This window comes from Equus asinus, chromosome 27 (genome assembly GCF_041296235.1).
Source record: "Equus asinus isolate D_3611 breed Donkey chromosome 27, EquAss-T2T_v2, whole genome shotgun sequence".
NCBI lineage: Eukaryota > Metazoa > Chordata > Mammalia > Perissodactyla > Equidae > Equus > Equus asinus.
In genome coordinates, this window is record NC_091816.1 from 6,908,236 (window position 1) to 6,928,125 (window position 19,890).

Here is a 19,890-nt window from a genome sequence, read left to right on the forward strand (position 1 = left end):
AGAAGGAACGTGACCAAGGGTGAGTCCCTTCTGGGTAATCTGCTGACCGGTGCCCTAGTGCTTGCCCCTCAGGTTGGCCAACGTCGCCATCTAGAGGCAATTTCAAAGTTTCTTGCAGCAAGAGGTAAACTTTGTAATTCCTGAAATGCAGAAGCACAATTTTCCTGCCCTTAGAAGTTCAGAATCCCTCTTTCATCCACCGTGTGGCTTTAGCTGCATCTGTAACCCAAGGGAAGCCCCTCTCCAAAGCCGACTGGTACAAGGCCAGTGCCAGGCACAGCTGCTTCCTGTTGCTTCCAGTGCCCCCTCCTGTTGTACTCACTCACTACACCAGATCAGAAAAATAAATCTTTTAATTGCTTTGTAATTGGCACAGATGGTATACTTCAAACTCACATTTTTATTGAATAGACTCTGAAACATCACACTATAGTTTTGATCGAAAGAGGACAGGAATCATAAAGGTTTAAGTTTTACAAAATTACATTCGGCAGCAGCATCACGTTCTGAAAGTTATTTCATAAAATAAAGACTGAGGCTTGAATAAATAAGAGAAAAACCCTCTAGAAAATAAACCACCAAGACTGAAGTCATCTGTCATGACTATCTGAGAATTGTGCTTTCTGGTTTTTGAACATCTTGCTACTTTATTAACAATCAAGAAGAGTTGCAGAACTCTCGCTTATAAATACAGTGGGGAGCAGAGGCTATAAATGTGCCTAGAGCAGGAACTCTAAGCCAGGCCTTGCTGCACCTGCGAGCCTGAGCCAGCTGTGGAGGAATCTCTCATTTCTGGGGAGCCACTAGATTCAGTGGTCTTTGATAAGACATCACCATAGAGAGGATTATAATGGAGGAGAAATCATACTAGTAAATTCTCATCACTGCAGGGCCCAGAGGACAAAGCTCAAAGCCCTGTCTCTTGTGCAAGATGTGAGAAAGGCCCAAGCACTATTTCTGTGACCCCTGTAATTTTCAGGGTCAATACCATGGGGTGACCAATGACACAAACTCTCATGAGCAACAATTTGGTTTTGAAGCATTAATTGAGCCACTCCCTGAAGTTACCTGTACTGCCACTCCAGGGCAGACACAAATATCTACTGGGTGGGCTGGAAACTGGGGGCAGAAATGCCCTTGCTCCAAAGCAGCAAAGATGATTACTCAGTGGGGTTTGTAGGAAGCTGGTAACCAGAGGGAATTTTCTATTAAAGGGGATGACACTGCGAATCCCTCTGATTTTGGTGATTATAGGCATCAGTGACCAAATTGTAACCTGGGAAAGTCACTCACGGGTTGGTTGGTGCTCCTGGGCAGGATTCAACACTGAGCGCAATTCCTGGCTATTGATTTGGCATCTGTTCTGCAGAAATGTCTGGATTTCTCAAATCCAATCCAAAGCCACTGCTTGAAGGGAGCTTCCTATGTCAGACACTAAACACAGATGGTTTTCATCAACACGTATAATCATTAGTGTTCTCTCTGCAGGTCACAAGGACAGCATGGCTGTGCTGTGACACAGGGAATCTCAAATGAAAATCCAGGTGAGTGCATAGTTAGCCTTCTGGACAGGGCCCCTGGCTGTCAGCCACTGCTGGTTGGTCCCTGGCTCAGTGTGCCTGGGCCACCTCCACCGGGGCCTTCAGGTCTGCTGAGGACTTGTCCAGGGCAGGTTTCTTTGAGTAATCTCGCTCTCCAAAAATGGTGCTTCCTATTCGGACATTCGTAGATCCTACTTCAATCTGTGGGAAAGAAGAGAAAGTACCGAGGACTGAGTTTAAAATAATGAAACACAGCAAATGCTGAAGCTGTTCCTCTCATTCTGGCCCTTAAGGGTTTTCTATGAAGAACAACGATAATGCAGCTGAAGAGGCCAATGGGGCAGTGGTTCTCCTCGGGGACAATATGACCTCCAAGGGGGTGTTTAAGAAATAAGTGAGGATTTCTTTGGCTTTCACAGTGATTGGGAAATATGATGGGCATTTAGTTGGGTGGGGCCAGGGATGTTGGAAGTCCCGCAGTGTGTGGGACACAGGGGCACAAGGAAGAGGTGTCTTCAGCCCACACACTTTTCTAAAGTTCCATGGGCAGGTACATGAAAAAAACGCCTTATAATTGTCTGAGTACAGGATCTAATTCCATTTTACTTATAAGCACAAAGTATTTTTGTGCTGTTTTAATATATACAATTTTCCAGAAATGTAACTACTGTCTATACAGAGGGAAGTTTATACTTTGATTATGGAGCTTTATCAAGTTATTTACTGTTCCAGAAAATCATGTATTTGAGTTGCCAACACAGCACAGCTATGTCAGTATCTATTTATAGCTGTTGCAGTCATAGTGACCCTACACATAAGATTCAACTTCAGACTACTTCATTACGACCTACTGTCATATACCCATGCCCAAGCATCTACATAGTGAAGTGCCTTTAAAAAATATTGTTTAATTTCTTGTTTTACTGTATATTCCATTTAGAGAATTATATTGAGTTTTACAATATTATGTGTCAGGCTCTAATTTCTATACATTTTATTTCAAAAAAGAAGGGGGCTGGGGGACATTAGAACAGTTGAGAACCACTGCTATGGGTGCCCTGTTGCTACAATGAGGCATTTCCAAGGTTTCTCTAAAACACTCTTGCTGTGGCCTTTTGGATCCTCCCCTCGAGGCAGGTGAGGGCACCCAGGACACTCACTGCATGCTGGAAGTCCAGGGACATGCCCATGCTCAGCTCAACCTGCTCAGTGGGGATGCTCAGCTTCTTACACAGCTCCTCCCGGAGGGACAGTAACACCTGACAGGAAGACAAGAGGACACCTGTTTTACTCCTGCCTGCTTTAAGGATGCCTGAAAGTGGCTGAATCTGAACATCTCTGACAAAGATTATTTACTCCTTATGCTTTCAAGGCCCGTCAAATTGCCAGAACTTACTGAAGGGGTTTTTAGCAAACTGTTCCTACTCTCAAAAAAACTAGCAGTCACTGGAGAGGAAGAAAGAGCTCATTTTCTCTAAAGACTGTTTTGGCCTGGTTTAAATTGAGGTGAGAAAGGTTTGGGAACCTGTTCTTTCCTTTCCTTATGAGAAGAGCTCAGAGGAGGGTTATAACACCTGACAGGCATGGTCTGGGATGTCTCTGACATTCACTACAAGGCCAGCCCTGCAACAGCATTTCACTGAGATGCTTCTTCAGTGCACGAACAATCCCCCATCCCAGGCCCCCAGTACCTGGAAGTCCGGATTTGGTCCTTGACTAAGATCATGCCCGAAGCTTCCTATGGTCATCAGCCCCACGAACTCCAGGCTGGGGCACTTGGCCTTTATGTGTTCCACCGTGGCTACTGTCTCCGAAGGCAGAAGGCCATGTTTACCTTCAAAAACAGAAAGAGAGGACACTGGTACCAAAATGTGTTCAGCAGCCAGAGGAAGGCTCCACTGTCACTGCCTCCTTATAATGGTGGAGATGACTCAGACAAGATGACTTCTTGCAAGAACTTATCCTCAAGCCCCAATGAGACTTTCTATGCTGCTCCCCTTCCGGGCAGGTTCTGAATTTCTCAAGGAAAGGGCTATAAACTGGATTCTCTTTACTGTCTTAATATCTCAGCTGAGAACAGCTAGAGTAGAGAGAAAAGAAAAAACATTGCTTTTCTTGGGACATTAAGAAGATTCACATTGCCAAAATGCCAGATTAACCTGAGCATTATTTTTCCAAATCTGGTATTTCTATGGTTTTATTAATTAGAATTGTAAAAAACTTAAAAATCAAGCATATATTACACAGTTTTGACTATATATTTGCAAAATTTAATGCTAATTAACAACTAGAGGGAGAATCTGCAGCACGTGATTGTTTGTTGTGCAGTTATAAAGATTACTGATATGGTCTTTCCCTCATTTATCAAATGGAGATGTCAAGAACATTCACTTCAATCCTTAATTAGGGCAAGGATAGCTAATTATCAAGAAATGGTAATAATGAAGACTCGATCTGGAGTCGATTTCAGATTTACCTATATTGGTAATGTAATATAGTTATAATCTAGGCGTAAGTGTATATAATGATAATTGTTAAAATTTACAGAACATCTATGTGCCAGACACATGTGCCAGGTCCTAAGAGCTTTTTATTTAACCCAGTAACTCTATGAAGTAAGTACTCTTATTATCTCCATTCTAAAGATGCGGAAACGGAGGCACAGGGAGGCTAAGTGCCTTTCCCAAGGTCACACAACTAGAACTGTGGAACTGGGATCTGAACCAGGTGCCTGACTCCAGGGCCTAGACCGAGCTCCTTTATGCTAAGATTTGGTGAATACTGGTGCTCTGACGGTCATAAGCACATGACTGATCTGTAAACACTTAAACGGCTAACAGGGAAGATGTGCAGGGTTCTATGCCAATAGCTCTACCTGCGTTCCCACATTCAATCCTCACAACACCCTCTGAAGTAGGTACTATGATGATATCATTGCCAGACAAGGAAACTGAGGTCCAGAGAGGTTAAGTAACTTACCCAAGGTTACACAGCTGGAAAATGGTGGAGCCTCAAACCCCAGAGCTGTCTGATTTCAAAGCCCATGCTCTGTTCACTGTGTTACACTGTTAACCTAAGCCCCATAAAGATATTCCCTGATAGGCGCTCACGGTGATTTTTCTTCTATTCTCTCCCAATAATTTTTCAAATCTCCAAATAATTTTTTTAAGACCCGAGAAGTATTATACAGGTAACTCTGCAATCTCTTTCAGGAGTGATGGTGACTTCTGGGAATTTCCAGGAGATCTGAGTCACAATCCCCTTCTTGATCCCTTGTCTGCCTCCTCAAAAATTAAGAAGAAACAAATGATGACGCATTAAAGAATAACATGTGGACCAGCTTGATGTCACGCCATCTAGATCCTACACGCAACAGCATGCTCAAAGGCCTGGGATGGCCTTCTATAACCTTCGCTGTCACACACCCATGCCTGCCCTTCTTCCTAAACCTCAGCCATCCAAAGGGAAGAAAAACCTCCAGTCCAGGTCTCGTCACTTACTCTCCTCTCCACTGGTGTTAATCTGAACCATAATCTTTAGCCTTTCAGGAGAGCCTTTTTTCTGCCACGAACTGTTCACTTTGTCTGCCAGCTTCACAGAATCCACTGTTTCCAGCATGGAGAGATTGGGGACAGCTGTAATGAGAGAGAGGCAAGGTAATTCTTCACTCACCACTGAGCACACAACACATAGCAACTCTTTTCTTGGTAGATGGAAAACTAATTTAAAGAAAAAGGCAGTTAAGTTTCAGATCTGCTGAGATTTATGTGGGAGTTTTACTAGATATAAGTTTGACTGTCAGACCATTTTTGAATCAGACATCATCAAATGTCAGATTCCTCTTTGCTGTCTGATCAGCAAAGACAAATAAGGGAAAGGAAACGCAGACATACACAATCGGGCAGCGTATGTATCCACACATGTCAAGACACTGATAACTGCAGAGATTCCTAAAAGCAGGTCTGGTCTGATTAAATCTCAGTTCAACGGAGAGAAGCAGGTCAAGATGAGAGTGAAGACAGGATAATCTGTGGAAGCCACAGTGCCCCCTGGCCTGACACCGCCACGTTCTTAAACTCTCTGGGATGGGGGCACCTTACTCAACAAGGACATCAGGATGATCCGAACACGGAAACCTGAGTGGGAGGCTGAGGTCATCAAAACCATCCTCTTTTCCAAAGATGCATGTGAAATGAAGCTTCAGTCTTGCCTCAGATAAATAACAACAACAAAACAGAAGCAACAGCAGCGAATTTACTTTTACTGAAAACTGACATCCTCCAGGCGAGGTGCTAACCACTTTACATGAATGATTTCTTTTTAATCTTCACCATGGTTCATGAAGCCCCATTATCATCTCCATTTTATAGACGGGGAAAGTGAGGCTCAGAAAGGATAAAGTTTATTCCAGTTTACAAAATTAACAAATACTAGAGCTGTGATTTGAACTAAGGCAAATGGACTCCATTCTTAATACTGAATCTGAGCTCAGGCTACTTCGTTTAAAAAATAACTATTTTAAAAAATGACAAAAAGTATACATGCTTGATGCAAAAAAAAAGAAAGCAATATAGAAGTATATGCGGTTAAAAGTCAAAGGCTCTGACCCGAGAGGCTACCGCTATTACCTCTGGGATGGGGATTCTCCCGGACTTACTTTAGTGTATCTCCACCCAGTCAAACACACACCCTAAATGTATAATTTCTTGTTAACCTTCTGTTTTTTAAATGACACATACATTGGATCACACTAAATGTTCTGTGAGTTCCTTGCTTCCAGTTAGCAATAAATATAGATTTTTCCACATCAGCACCAAAGATTTGCTAGTACTTTTTAACAGCTGCAGCTTCCACAGAACAGACAATCACAATTTACTTAACTCTTCCTCTCGTTAATGGACATTAGATCCTTTCTTACTTTTTACTACAAATCAAAGCTTAGACATAGATCTGTGTGCATATATACAACTAGTGCTATATGATACGTGAGTTGTAGAATTGAAATTACTAGTCAAGGAGGAAGTACAATTTAGATTGTGTGAACTATTACCAACCCCAAAAAACTTATTTTAGAATCTTCCTGGCAAAATATAGGAGAGTTCCTTTCCTCACGCTCTCAAAACACTGGATATTAGAGGTCGTTATCATTTTCACCAATCACCTATCATTCAATCATTTTTTTCATTTCAATCATTTTCACCAATCACCAATTACCAAAGTTGATTGGTGAAAAGTAGAATTTATTATGCATTCCTCTTATTGAGGTTGAGTATTTCTCATTTGACTATTGGCCTTTTGTATTTTTTGTCCTTGTAAAGTGTCTGTTCTTGCTTTTTCCTATTTTTTCCTTATAGATTGAAAAAAATTACAGCTCTTTATGTATTCAGGACACTAACCGCTTCCCCTTTTAAAAAATATTATTTTCCCGCCTGTCTGTGCTTCCCTTTTGCTTTGACATAAGAAGGCTTTAATTTTTGTGTAATCAAATATGCTAGTTGTTTCTTTTATGGTTTCCAGACTTTATGTTTTACTTAGGCCTTTTCCTAGCCAGAGAAAATAACAATATTTTCCTATATTTTCTTCTAATTCTTTTATGGTTTTGGTTTTCAAGTTAAGATTCTTTAATCTAGCTGGAATTTGCACTGTGAGGAAGGAAATCTAACTTACTTATTTCTCAAATAAAAAGCTGATTGTCCTGCTGCCATTTATTAAGTACAAAGAGGCTCCCTACTACTCCCACACCCAATATGAAACGTCTTTTAAAAATAACATACTAGACTTCTACTTCCAGACAAGATGGAGAACAGGGACCAGATTTATCCTCCACGTGAACAACCAAATGGACAAAATATATGAAAGACACATGAAACGATGGTTTACCAGAACTGGATATCATGCAGTGAAACACAGTGATCCCAGAGGGATGAGAAACAAACGAAGGGAGCCCTACGGATGCCCCAGGTGACTGCCTGAGAGTTTCTAGGATGTGGCACACGGAAGGGGAACACAGGGAGAATGTGGTGGATCTTGAGTCAAGGAGATGAGCTGAATCTGGACAGACTACGGCAGCTGGAGTTCAGAGGACGGAACAGGAGATAAGACAGCGCTGCACACAAAGGGAATGTGGGTGGTTTGCAAAGCGCTCCCCTCCAGTATTCAGCTGGGTCCTGATCAGCGCAAGCATGGGAAGAATTACCCAAGGCTGGCGAAAGGATGATTTGAAAGGATGAGAAGAAACAGTGCCTGATGTTCCCGTAGGGCATGGAATAGTGCCCATCCCTAGCAGTTAGGCCGGAACACTCAAGATTCATGGGGCACTGGGGACAGTCCACAGAAGGGTCTCGCCTCCGTAGTGGGGAATTAACCCGAGACTAAGCTCTGCTCTGGTCACACCAACTAATCTTAAAAGCAAGACTTGCAAGGATCAAACGGTTGCCAAGTAATTTAACTGTAATTAAATTTAACTGTACCCTTGGAAAGTAATTTAACAAACCTCAAGAATATTTATAGGAATACAAAAATGGCCAGCACCCAGCAAGACAAAATTCACAATATCTGGCTGTCCAAACAAAAATGACCAGGCATTTAAAAAGGCAGGAAAATATGATACATAATGAGTTAATCCATTGAAACTGCTCCAGATCGACAAATATGACAGAATCAGTAGACAGAACATTAGAACAGTTATCATTCACTATGTTCCATACGTTAAAAAAAATAGTGGGGCTGGCTCAGTGGTGTAGTGGTTAAGTTCGCGTGCTGCAATTTGGCGGCCTGGGGTTTGTGGGTTTGGATTCCGGGTGCGGACCTCGCACTGCTTGTCAAGCCATGCTGCAGTGGCATCCCACATAAGGTGGAGGAAGATGGGCTCAGATGTTAGCTCAGTGACAGTCTTCCTCCAGCAAAAAGAAAGAAGATTGGCAACAGATGCTAGTTCAGGGCCAATCTTCCTAACACGCACACACACACACACACACACACATACACACAGATGTAGAAGAGATAAAAAAGACCCAAACTGAACTTCTAGTATGAAAACTATAATGTGTGAGATGAAAAATTCACTGACGGGATTAATCACAAATTAGACAATGCCAAAGAAAAGATTAGTTACCTGCAACAAGTTATCCAAAATGAGACACAGAGAAGAGCATCACCTCAAGCAGCTCAACAGGTAATTGGGGTCCCCAGAGGAGAAGAGAAGGGCGAGGCAGAAAATACATGTGAAGAAACAAAGCCTAAAAAATTTCTAGACTTGATGAAAACTATAAACCCACAGATCCAAGAAGCTCAATGAACCCCAAACACAAGAAACATAAAGAAAATTACACCAAGGCACATCATAATCAAATTGCTCAAAACCAGAGATAATGAGGAAATCTTAAAAGTAGCCAGAAGGAGCAAAACATGTTACATACTGAAGAACAAAGATAAGGATGACATCTTATTTCTTGTTGGAAACAATGCAAGCGTCTTTAAAAGACAATGATTTTAAAATTTTACCTTTAAAATAAAAAATAAATAAAAGAAAAGACTGTCAACGTAGAATTGTACAGTTAGCAAACATCTCTCTCAAAAATAGAGGTGAAGGAGCAAAAAAATTCAACAGGAAAGAATGAAGGTGGATCTCTTCCTTAGATTATACACAAAAATTAACTCAAATAGACCCAAATGTGAGAGCTAACACTATAAAGCTCTTAGAAGAAAATCTTCATGATCTTGGATTTCTTAGATATGACACTAATAGCACAAGCCACAAAAGAAAAAATAGAAAAATCGAAGTACATTAAAATGAAAAACTTTTGTACTATAAATGATACCATCAAGAATGTGAAAAGACAACCCATGGAATGAAAGGAAATATTTGCAAATCATATATATGATAAGGGACTGGTACCCAGAATATATAAAGAACTTTTACAACTCAATAATAAACCCAATTAAAAAATGCACAAAGGACCTAAATAAACATTTCTCCAAAGAAGATATACAAATGATCAATAAGCACATGAAAAGATGATCAACTTCATTAATTTAGTCATTAGGGAAAAGAAATCAAAACTACAATGAGATACCATTTCACATATTTTTACTTTTTATTTTTTGGTGAGGAAGATCGGCCCTGAGCTAACAACTGTGCCAAATGTCCTCTATTTTGTATGTGGGACACTGCCACGGTGGCTTGATGACTGGTGTGTAGGTCCATGCCCACGATCCAAACTGGCAAACCCCAGGCTGCTGAAGCAGACTGCACAAACTTAACCACTATGCCACTGGGCCAGCCCCCTCATTTCACATATTTTTTATAACTCCATTTAATCTCCTTTGCTGACATTAGCTATAAATCTCTATTGTGTTATTTTTTTGGTGCTTTACAGTTTTTATCACAATCTACCTTTAAGTGGTGTTATAACACTTCACATATAGTTTAAGAATCTTATAATAGTGTACTTCTGTTTCTCCCTTTCCCTTCTTTATGCTATTGTTGTCATGCATTTTACTTTTATGTGTTATAAATCCCACAATACATTATTTTTGTTTATATATGATAATAATAAAACAATAGAAAAAATGAATGAAACTAAAAGCTGTTCTGAGAAGACTGATAAAATTGATAAATCTCTAGCCAGATGGACTAGGGAAAAAAACAGAAGACACAAATTACTAATATCAGGAATGAACTGACATCACTACAGATTCTACAGATATTAAAAGGATAATACAGAGATGTTATAAACAATCCTATACTCATAAATTAACTTAGATGAAATGGACCAACTCTTTGAAAGACAGAAAGTCACAAAGCTCACCCAAGAAGAAACAGATTATGTGAATAGCCCTATGACTATTAACAGAATTGAAACTATAGTTAAAAACCTTCCCACAAAGAAAACTCCAGGCTTCACTAGTGAATTTCACTAAACAGTTAAGGCAGAGATAATACTAATTCCACATAAATTCTTCCAAAAGATTGAAGAGAAGGGAATACTTCCCAATTCATTCCATAAGGCCAGCATTACCATGATACCAACCTTCAAAAAAGATATTACAAAAAAAGAAAACTACAAACCAACATCTTTTGTGAATATAGATGCAAAAATCTAAGCAAAATTTAACAAATCAAATGAAACACTATATTGAAAGGATGCTACTTCATGACCAAGTGGGTTTACCCCCATGAACGCAGAGTTGGTTTAACATTTGAAAATCAATAAATGTAATTCAACATGGTAACAAATTAAAAAAGAAAAACCACATCATCATTTCAACAGACTCAGTAAAAGCATTTGACAAAATCCAACATCTATTCCTGAAAAAACCTCTTAGTAAACTAGGATTAGAAAGGAAATTCCTTCTTCTAATAAAGGACATCTATGAAAAACCTACATGTTCACTCTTAGCCCTTTTATTCAACGTTGTACTGGAGGTCCTTGCTAGTATAATAAGGCAAGAAAAAGAAATAAAAGACATTCAGATTAGAAAAGAGGAAGTAAATTGTCTTTATTCATAGATGACATGATTGTCCATGTAGAAAATTTTATGGAATCTACAAAAAAAAGCTTCTAGAATAAGTGAGTTTAGCAAGGTTGCAGGATACAAGATGAATACACAGAAATAAACTGTATTTCTACAGATTAGCAACAATCACATATTGAAGCCATAGCATTAATAGCATCAATAAATAGCATCAAAAATATGAAAATCCTAGAGATACATCTGACAAAAGATGAGGACAACCTGTACAAGGAATACTACAAAATATTACTGAGAGAAATGAAAGAAGACCTAAATAAATTCTGAGCTATACCTTGTTAATGTGTTGGGAGATTCAATATTTTTAGTATCTCAAAATGTTCCCCAAATTGATCTATAGATTCAATACAAACCCAATAAAAAACCTGGCAGGACTTTTGATTTTTTTGGGTAGAAACTGACAAGTTGGTTTATATGGAAATGCAGGATACATAAAGAACTCTCCTGTCTCCAAAGTAAGAAAATCCAATTAGAAAACAGGCAAAAGACTTTAATAGACACTTCTCCAAAAATAAACAGATGCAAACTTGTGAGAGATGTTCAACGTCACTAGCTATTAGGGAAGTGCAAGGGCACCACCACATACCTATTAGAAAGGCTAAAATCGAAAGACTGACCCGATGAAGTGTTGGTGAGGATGTGGAGGAACATGAACACTGCTGGTGGGGATGTAAAACAGCACGACCACTTTGGGGGATAGTCTGGCAGTTTCTTAAAAAGTTAAACATATCTAATGGGTACAGAGTTTCAGCTCTGCAAGATAAAAAGAGTTCTAGAGATGGATAGTAGTAATGGTTGCAAACAATGTGAACACACTTAATGACACTGAACTGTATATTTAAAAATGGCTAAGATGGTAAATTTTATGTTACGTGTATTTTACCAGAATTTTTAAAAAAGTTAAACATACATTTATTATGTGATTCAGCCATTCTACTCCTAGGGATTTATTCCAAGAGAAAAGGGAAAGTCCATACAAAGACTTATAAAAATTTTTTTGTAACAGCCAAAAATTAGAAGCAACCCAAATGTCCATCAGGTGAATGCATAAACAAATGAAAAGGAGTGAACCACTGATACACATTTCAACATCATGGGCCTCAAAATAAAGATGCTGACTGAGAGAAGTCAGACACACAAAAATACATACTTTGTGACTGCATGTAAATAAAACTCTTAAAAATGTAAACTCTCCTCTAGTGATAGAAAGCAGGTAGGTAGGACTGGAGGAGGAGGGGTGGTGGGGGCAGTGGGAGGGAGTGGTTACAAAGGGCAGGAGGAAACTTTTAGGGGTGATGGATATGTTCATTATTTTCATTATTGTGACAGGCACAACCATATGTCAAAACTTATCAGATTGTACACTTTAAATATGTGCAATTTACTGTAAGTCAATTACACTTCAGCAAAGCTGTTTAACAAAATAAATACAGGTTATTTTGATTTTGACACCTTGAGAGAATTAAGTATTCAGTTACTCATAAAGATCTCCACATGTCATTGTCATGCAGTGAAGTCTTTACTGTAGTTAATTCTTAGTTTTATTGTACTTTACTTATTTCACTGTACCTTGTATTTTATCATTATATATTGTATTTATATTATTGTATTTTATTTATTATAGTCTTTCATTTAAAGAGAAAAGGATAAAAATGTCTCCTTTGCCAGATGAAACATTTTATGGGCCACAATTTATCTGAAAGACCACCAGATAACACCTGACACAAGGTAGGGGAAGTTTCCAAGTATATATAACCCAGTCAATTGTGAATTCATTCTGTTCTTGGTATGGTGTCTTCTCCTTATATTACGAACTAAGATTTCTTTCCCAAAAGAAACCCCAAAAGGTGTTCTCTTTTCCACAGAAGGTAGTATAAATGATACAATGATGGAGACAGTTTGTCTTCACACTTAGACTTTTGTCTTACCCATCAATTTGTTGACATTTTGTTTCTGTAGGTGGCCGATGAAGTGCCATTTGATCTCAGGACACGAAGACAGGATCTGAAGAGAAAAAGGTAACTATGTTTGACTTAGATTTTACGGAGGCCTTGCCAGCTCAAATACCTTGCACACTCCCTTCTGACTTTTCATATCTGCGCAATAAACCACTCTCACCATCTTCAGCCAGGCTCCTGAGGATACTCAGGGAAAAACCTAAGGCTTCTGTTCTGTTTCTCTTCCTCATTCCCATCAACTCCCTCCATCTTTCAGATATCGCCCCTTAAAGATGAACTGATTAAAGCTTTCAAATCTCAAAAGGATCCAAGATCACAGCAAGCTCCTAAAATCACCATATCCAAAAAGCCGCCAAAGAGAAAACTCTAGTCTTAACAAAGAAAATTGAGCTGAGAAGTATTTGGGGCTCAAGGTGAACGTGGCCATTTCTACCGCCAGCCTAGCCTCCTGCTCTGAAACCCAACCACCAACATGGGTCTAATTTTCTACTGAAGACCCAAGATTTAGATACAAACTCAAGAATTTAGATATCCACTTACTTTAGGATTTGATGCTTTTTCTAGCAGTTCCTGAACCTAAAAGGTAAAAACAGAACAAGTAAGAAGAGCCTGGCAATCACGACTCTCCCAAAGGCAGTTTGGCAAAAGGCTCTTACATAGTTCTCCCCGAAAGTGTGCTGGCCATGACTGTAGGCCTCGATCACCATGTCTGCAGGTTTGGTTTTGCTGACTGCTACTAGCCGGGGCTGGATGGCTGGGAGATCCTGCCGAGAGGGAAAGAGCCAGATGAGTGAACCTTGGGAATATTACCCCAATAAGCCCTGTGCGATAGATCCCAGAGAACAGATTGGCATGGATCTCAACTTAGCATCTGGTAAGCTCTACTTTTCTAATACTGTAGGGAGATCAGTATCAAATAATGTTGATCAAATGTCTTTGTTCTACATGGCATCTAAATCTAATACATTAGCCACTTTACTATCTATCAAAAGACATTTCTCTCTCAGGAGAGCAAGGTAGGTAGTAAAAGCAGTATTTCCATAAAACGCAGTCTTTGACCAACTGCATCAGCACCTGGGTCCCACTCCACACCTACTGGATCTGAACCTCTGGGGCTGGAGTCCGAGAATTTCCTTTCTAACAAACTCTCCAGATGGTTCTCTTGCATACCAAGGTTGGAGGGTTAGGAATCACTTCATTAATGGAAGGCATCACTCTGACTGGAAGGAAGGCCTTCTGGGTTCTAAAGCGCCAAGGTTAACTGTTTTGGAAATTCATTTTGGTCCTGGTATAATTATTAATATTGCCCCCGTTCACTCTCAAAAGGGGCCCACTTAGGATAACTATGTATGTAATTTACTGTTCAACTGAATCAAGAACAATGGCAGAACTGAGGGAGGGACACAAAAAACTCTGGACTCAGGATTGGGCCTATCAGGCCCCCTCTCACGGCCATTCCATAAAGAGCAGGGGTTTCCTCCATTCTGCTGCAACCAAATCCACAGTGGCGGGAAGAGAAGACAGTCACCCAGTCCTTACACAGCTCAGTTCTCATGTGCCCCAACACCCTCTGGATTTTCACAGAGTCACAGCATTCTCAAAGGGCCTGAAGGGTCAGATCAATTAGCAAAGAGTTTCCTCTACCTTCTGAGGGTGGCACTGCCAGCCTTTCATGAGACTGTGTCATAATTCCTAGGATTATGTTGAGGAACTGACGGTTTCCAGAGGCAAAAGCGGAACAGGCAGCCCATCTGCATCAGTCATGCTAGGAGAACCCCCCAGAGTGACGTTTATTAGGGGAATCCCTGGATTTTTCTCGGGGAATCATAGAACATTAACCCCAGAAGGGAACTGAGAGCTTTCAGAGCTCATTCCATTGTCTGTACAGACGAGGAAACTGAGTGTCAGAGTAGTTAAGTGACTTGCTCAGGGTAACATCCAGTTAGTAGCCAAGGAAAGCCTATGATCCAGGTCTTCTGTCTCCAGGCCAGCATTCTGAGTTCTGACATTACAAATGCTTGATCAGAAAAACCACTGACCTCCCTGTTCTGGTCTGTCTCATTCCACACCATTCAGCTTAAGCCTGCACTGAGCGGGGCAGACATTGACCTTTGGTCTAATGAAACCCCAAGAGCAGACAAAATAAACATAAGGAAAAAAAATCGCCCCTTAAACTGCTTGGGATTGGATGTCAGCTCCCCTCGGCCCCAAACGCGCAAGTGTGGCTCCTGTGCCTCCAAGTCCTCCGCTCACGGGTGGAAGTGACATTTACTGAGCATCTACTAGCTGCCAGACGCCGCCACACACGTGATCTTGGGCAGATCTGGCCTCCTCTGGGCGCTCTTATGGTAGCCGTCTTCTCTTGCAGCATCTGGGCACGGGCCTGGCCCTTCTCCCGTCCACTGAGGCTGTCGACCCCTACACCGGGCGAGATGGCCAATGGCCGCGGCGCCTGGAGACCGGTCCTTCTCCCGGGGTAGCGGATACCTTCTGCTCCCACTAAGCCAACCTCCAGAGAGCCTGACAGACTCACCGGGAGGCCGCTGACCAAACTCTTCGCTAGCCTTTCAGGTGCTCTGCCACCCGCACCAACGCAAGGCGGCGGACGGGTCCCGCCCCTCCGGGAGACCCCCGTGCGTCAGCGTGACGACCCACTCCTACGCAGGTGTCCCCCTCCTCAAAGCAGCCGCCCACCGTCCCCACGGGGTCCCCTTCCTCACCCGCGGCCGCCGCGCCACCGCCTGCTGCACGCGCTCATTCACTGCCCGCAGTGCGAACCCGACTCCCAGCTCTGCCGACATGCTGCCAGCTCTCCACATCCCTGGGGACCAACGCCGAGCCCCAGGCCCAGCACCCCCGGGCCGCGACCACCTTCCGGTCCCGCCCAACTCACGCTCTGTGCGGGCCAATCACCGCTCACCACCGCGTCGTCTCACCCAATCGTCCCGGGCGGTGCGGGGGCGTGGTCGCGGTCGGCCCCGCCCCTCCGCAGCGGCCATCTTGGGGAGGTCGCCCGGGCCTGGCCGCGGGCGCGGTGGTGGCGTTGGCGGTGCCAGGCGCTCCTGGGTGGTACTTGGGCCGCCCGCGAGCTTCTCTGTCGCGCCGCCTGAGCCGCCCCCGCCAGGGACTCGTCCTGTCCCCCCAAACGCGGGCCTGTTCCCGGGGTCCTAGTCCCTTTCTACAGGCCTCACAAATTTCCCCGTCCTGGCGTTCACAGCTGTGAACCAAGACGTCTGTGCGCTGGGACCAAGATTAAAAGCTGCTAGGGCGGAGATGTGGCTTTTAGTATCTCGGGTGATTCTTGCGAGGAACCGTTAAGAGATGTAAAAGAAAGCTCTTTCTAAAGAACTTGGCGTGATTCAAATGCTTGGTAATTCTCTTGTCATCTTTAGACTGGTGCTGTCCATAGAAATATGAGATCCACGTATGTAATTTAACAATTTTTAATAGACGCATAAAAAAAATATTTAACAAATACATTTTATTTAACCCAGTATATCCTAAGTAAGGTTTCAACATGTAACCAATAGGAAAACTTTAAATGAGATATTTTAATTCTTTCTTATCGTACTTAGGTTCCAGTCTGGAGTATAGTTTTGATTGACAACTTGCCTCGGTTGATACTTTCTATATTTGAAGCGGTCAGCGGCCACTTGTGGCCAGTGCTACCTTCTCGAGGAGAGGCCAGGCAGCTGTGGACAGTCCAGCGTGAGCTCAGCACAAGTTCAGTCCAATTCTTGAGTCTCCTATGTGCCCAGCTCTGGGCAATGTGAAGGCCACCAACATTATTTAGAGCCTTCTAGAAAGAAACGGCAACATTCTTACTTTCTTCTGTCACGTCTTCCTAGGCCCCAGGAACTATGATGGAATTTCACATGGTCTGCTCTGGGAAAATCACTTTGGGCAGAACCTAGGGTCCTTGCCATCAAGGACTTCTTTTTGGGACATCTGCATTTACCAGGTATACTTATCTGTAAACTAGGGTTGCCGAAGACATCAGGAGTAATTGTGTTCAAATAAAGTGTCTCTTGACTTGATAATTTCTGCTTCTGCCAAAGTGATGAATATAAACAAATGACTAGAATAGCCCTTTATGGTGGGAACATAATAGATGTTTGCTGTAGAGATACAAAGCTGGAAGGCACAAGCCAGCAGTCAGTGATGGGGGTCAAGGTGACGGGGTGTGTAGAGGAAGGAGTGGGTGAGCATGACATATGTAAAGTGATATGCTATTTGGAAAACATTTTTAAAACTACAAATACCTCATAGAGCTAAGGGATGTATAATCCAGGCGATAGGTCCCTATGACAAGTAGGTGCACCTTCATTTCATAGGTCCTGTCTCTCTTTGCATTACTCCCCCCATCCCTCGATGGTGTGTTTGTGTGTGTGGCTCCCCAAATGGCTTCAAAAGAGTGATTTAAACTTTCAAGTCAATAAGCATAGTGGTGGTCAGATTGGGTAGTGGTGACATAGGATTGACACAAGTTGAATTTTGGTTTCATCCCTAAACTGTGCTCCTGGACAAGTTACTGAACTTCTCGTTTTTTTCATTGCTAAAATGCAGTTAATATCTCCTTCAGAGTGGCAGTCAAGATCAAGCAAGATAATGCATGTAACATGCTTAGCAGAGTGCTGCCCCAAAGCAAGTGCCAGTGGTCAGTGAATGTTAGTCCCCCGACCCTGCTATCCATTCAGTCAACTTTCATTGAGGTGTTTCTCTGGAAAGGGACCTTGGAGGGGACCAAGATGAGTAAGGCAGGCTTTACAGTGGATTCATTTCTAAGCTGCTTTTCATCTCTTAACATTTTTGACCTAGTGAAAATGGGAGTAAAGACAAAGAGATCATGGTGACCCCAGTCTCATTATTTCACATTTTCCAATCTCTTCTTGGCTATTTTTGAATTTTTATTCCACTTTTTTCTCTTTATTTCCTTTTTTAGTTTCTTCTTTTCCTCTTCCTGGGACATCAACCATCTAATTTAACCTTTTATCCTTCCCTACTACCTAATCCTTGAAAAATGCGAGTCCAAAATCACTTCATCACCAGTAATTTGTCTTTAAATTGCAGGGACGAAGCGGAAAAGAGAAAGATTAAAAAGCCAAATACCTTGAGAAATAGATTTTATAAACAAAAGTGTTCTTATTGCCATAAATGCCATCAAACTTTAAGCTGCCTCTGTAGTCTAAGGCCCTGAATTATGAGAAAAACATTTATGAATTTTAAAATTGTTTCCTTCTGAGCTTACTGTGATTCTTTTGGGAGGATAAAAAAAAGATAAAATAATAGAAAATTCCTGTTGCCTGGTTACTTGGCTCTGAAGAGAAATGGAGAAATAATGCCGTGTCCATTTAAATGAGTTCAGGTGGAGGAGCCGTGAGAGCAATCCCTCGGCAAACATACTGTCACATTTGGCTTTTGAAATGTCAATACAGATCCTAGAACCCGAAACCCAGGGAGGACCTTTAGAGATCACCTGATCTTTCATATCGGAAGAATGACATTTAAACCGTCCCAAATCGCATAGAATCTCCCCAATTTCTGAAGACCCTCAGAGAAGAAAATGTTATCCATGCTAATCCCTGGATTTATTTTCCATTTGCAGAGAGCTACTTCTCCCTTCTTCAAATTTTAGCCAGTCTTATGTAAAATCTCTTAAAATACTCTATTCCGCAAGCTAATTTCCTCTTCTTTGGTCTCTGAGGAGCTAGAGAATAGCTAGCTGACCATTAGGTAGCTTTTATAAACGTGAAGCTGTTTAATTCCCCTTCTGCCTTTCCTGGGGTCAACCCATGAGCTCTATTTTTTAACTACTTTCTTTCTTTTAACATTTTGCTTACTTTCTAGCCTCTTCAAGTCTTTTTTTTAATTGGCGCTCAGAACTGGGCAATTCATAACATGGCCAAACCAGCTGATTTTCTACCTACTACATTTCTTAGAGGTCTGCGTTCTCCATACTGTGTTTGCTGCATTGTCATGTTGTTCTCTTCTTCCTCTGTGCACTCTCCTATTTGTAATCTTATTATATGTTACCACATCTGTTTGATTTCCCACTTAGTGGTACCCACTTCATAGCTGTGTGCTTTCTAGCCTGTTTTTACAGATGATTAAAAATAAGCTATTTTGAACATTTATACATGCTAGGCACACGCTAACACTTTCATGTGCATTATTCCATTTAGTGCACTAAACCCATTTTATAGATGAAGAAACTGAGGCTCAGAGAGGTTAAAGAATTTATTCAAGACCATACAACTCGGAAGTGGTAGAGCATAGATTTGAACTCTGGCAGTCTTAACTCCAGTAACTACATTACTTAATTAATGAATTGTAAGTTCATGTTGTTTGTGTAGTAGGCTCTCAAATAGAGGAAGTTTCTGAGCACCATTAAAAAAACCTGAGAAAGCCTGCAATAGGGTGGCCAGATTTAGCAAATAAAAATACAGGATAACCAGTGAAATGTGAATTTCATATAAACAACGAGTAATTTTTTAGTATGTCTCATGCAATATTTGGGACATATTTTTACTAAAAATTACTTGTTTATATGAAATTCACATTTCACTGGGTACCCTGTGTTGAATTTGGCAACCTTAGGCTGGACAGCTTTCCAGAGTGGAGACAGGGACTTTTTCACTAAATTGATACACAGTGAGTTTTGGGTTAATTCAAAGTATCTCTGCCCTTTGGAGCAGAATTGCAGTGGTGTGTGGATTCTTTACAATGATAGACGACCTCTATATACCTACCAAGAATTACGCCATGTTCATAAATTAACTAGTTATTGTTTCTATGTTGATAATAGGGATGATACTCATCTGAATATATTTTTGGGGCAATCTTGTACTTAACTCACT

General features: G+C 41.4%; 1 protein-coding gene across 1 annotated transcript; it reads right to left on the reverse strand.

Annotated features, from left to right (window-relative positions):
- Positions 1-380: 380 nt before the first annotated feature.
- Positions 381-15,942, reverse strand: PLPBP (pyridoxal phosphate binding protein). Its single transcript, XM_014851364.3, has 8 exons — positions 15,754-15,942; positions 13,690-13,797; positions 13,574-13,609; positions 13,004-13,079; positions 5,042-5,176; positions 3,233-3,375; positions 2,702-2,800; positions 381-1,742 (listed from the first exon to the last, which is right to left on the reverse strand). The coding sequence occupies exons 1-8, from the start codon at positions 15,850-15,852 to the stop codon at positions 1,611-1,613; spliced, it is 828 nt and encodes a 275-aa protein (XP_014706850.2). The 5' UTR covers positions 15,853-15,942; the 3' UTR covers positions 381-1,610.
- Positions 15,943-19,890: the final 3,948 nt, after the last annotated feature.

What these genes read in the sequence shown, in the direction of transcription:
- PLPBP (XM_014851364.3), bottom strand. Translation starts at nt 15,852, where the DNA reads ATGTGGAGAGCTGGCAGCATGTCGGCAGAGCTGGGAGTCGGGTTCGCA. An exon ending in AAAAAGCATCAAATCCTAAA is followed by an intron (nt 13,080 to 13,573) that starts GTAAGTGGATAT and finishes TTTTCTCTTCAG; the next exon opens with ATCCTGTCTTCGTGTCCTGA. An exon ending in GACCAAATCCGGACTTCCAG is followed by an intron (nt 2,801 to 3,232) that starts GTACTGGGGGCC and finishes TCTTCCTGTCAG; the next exon opens with GTGTTACTGTCCCTCCGGGA.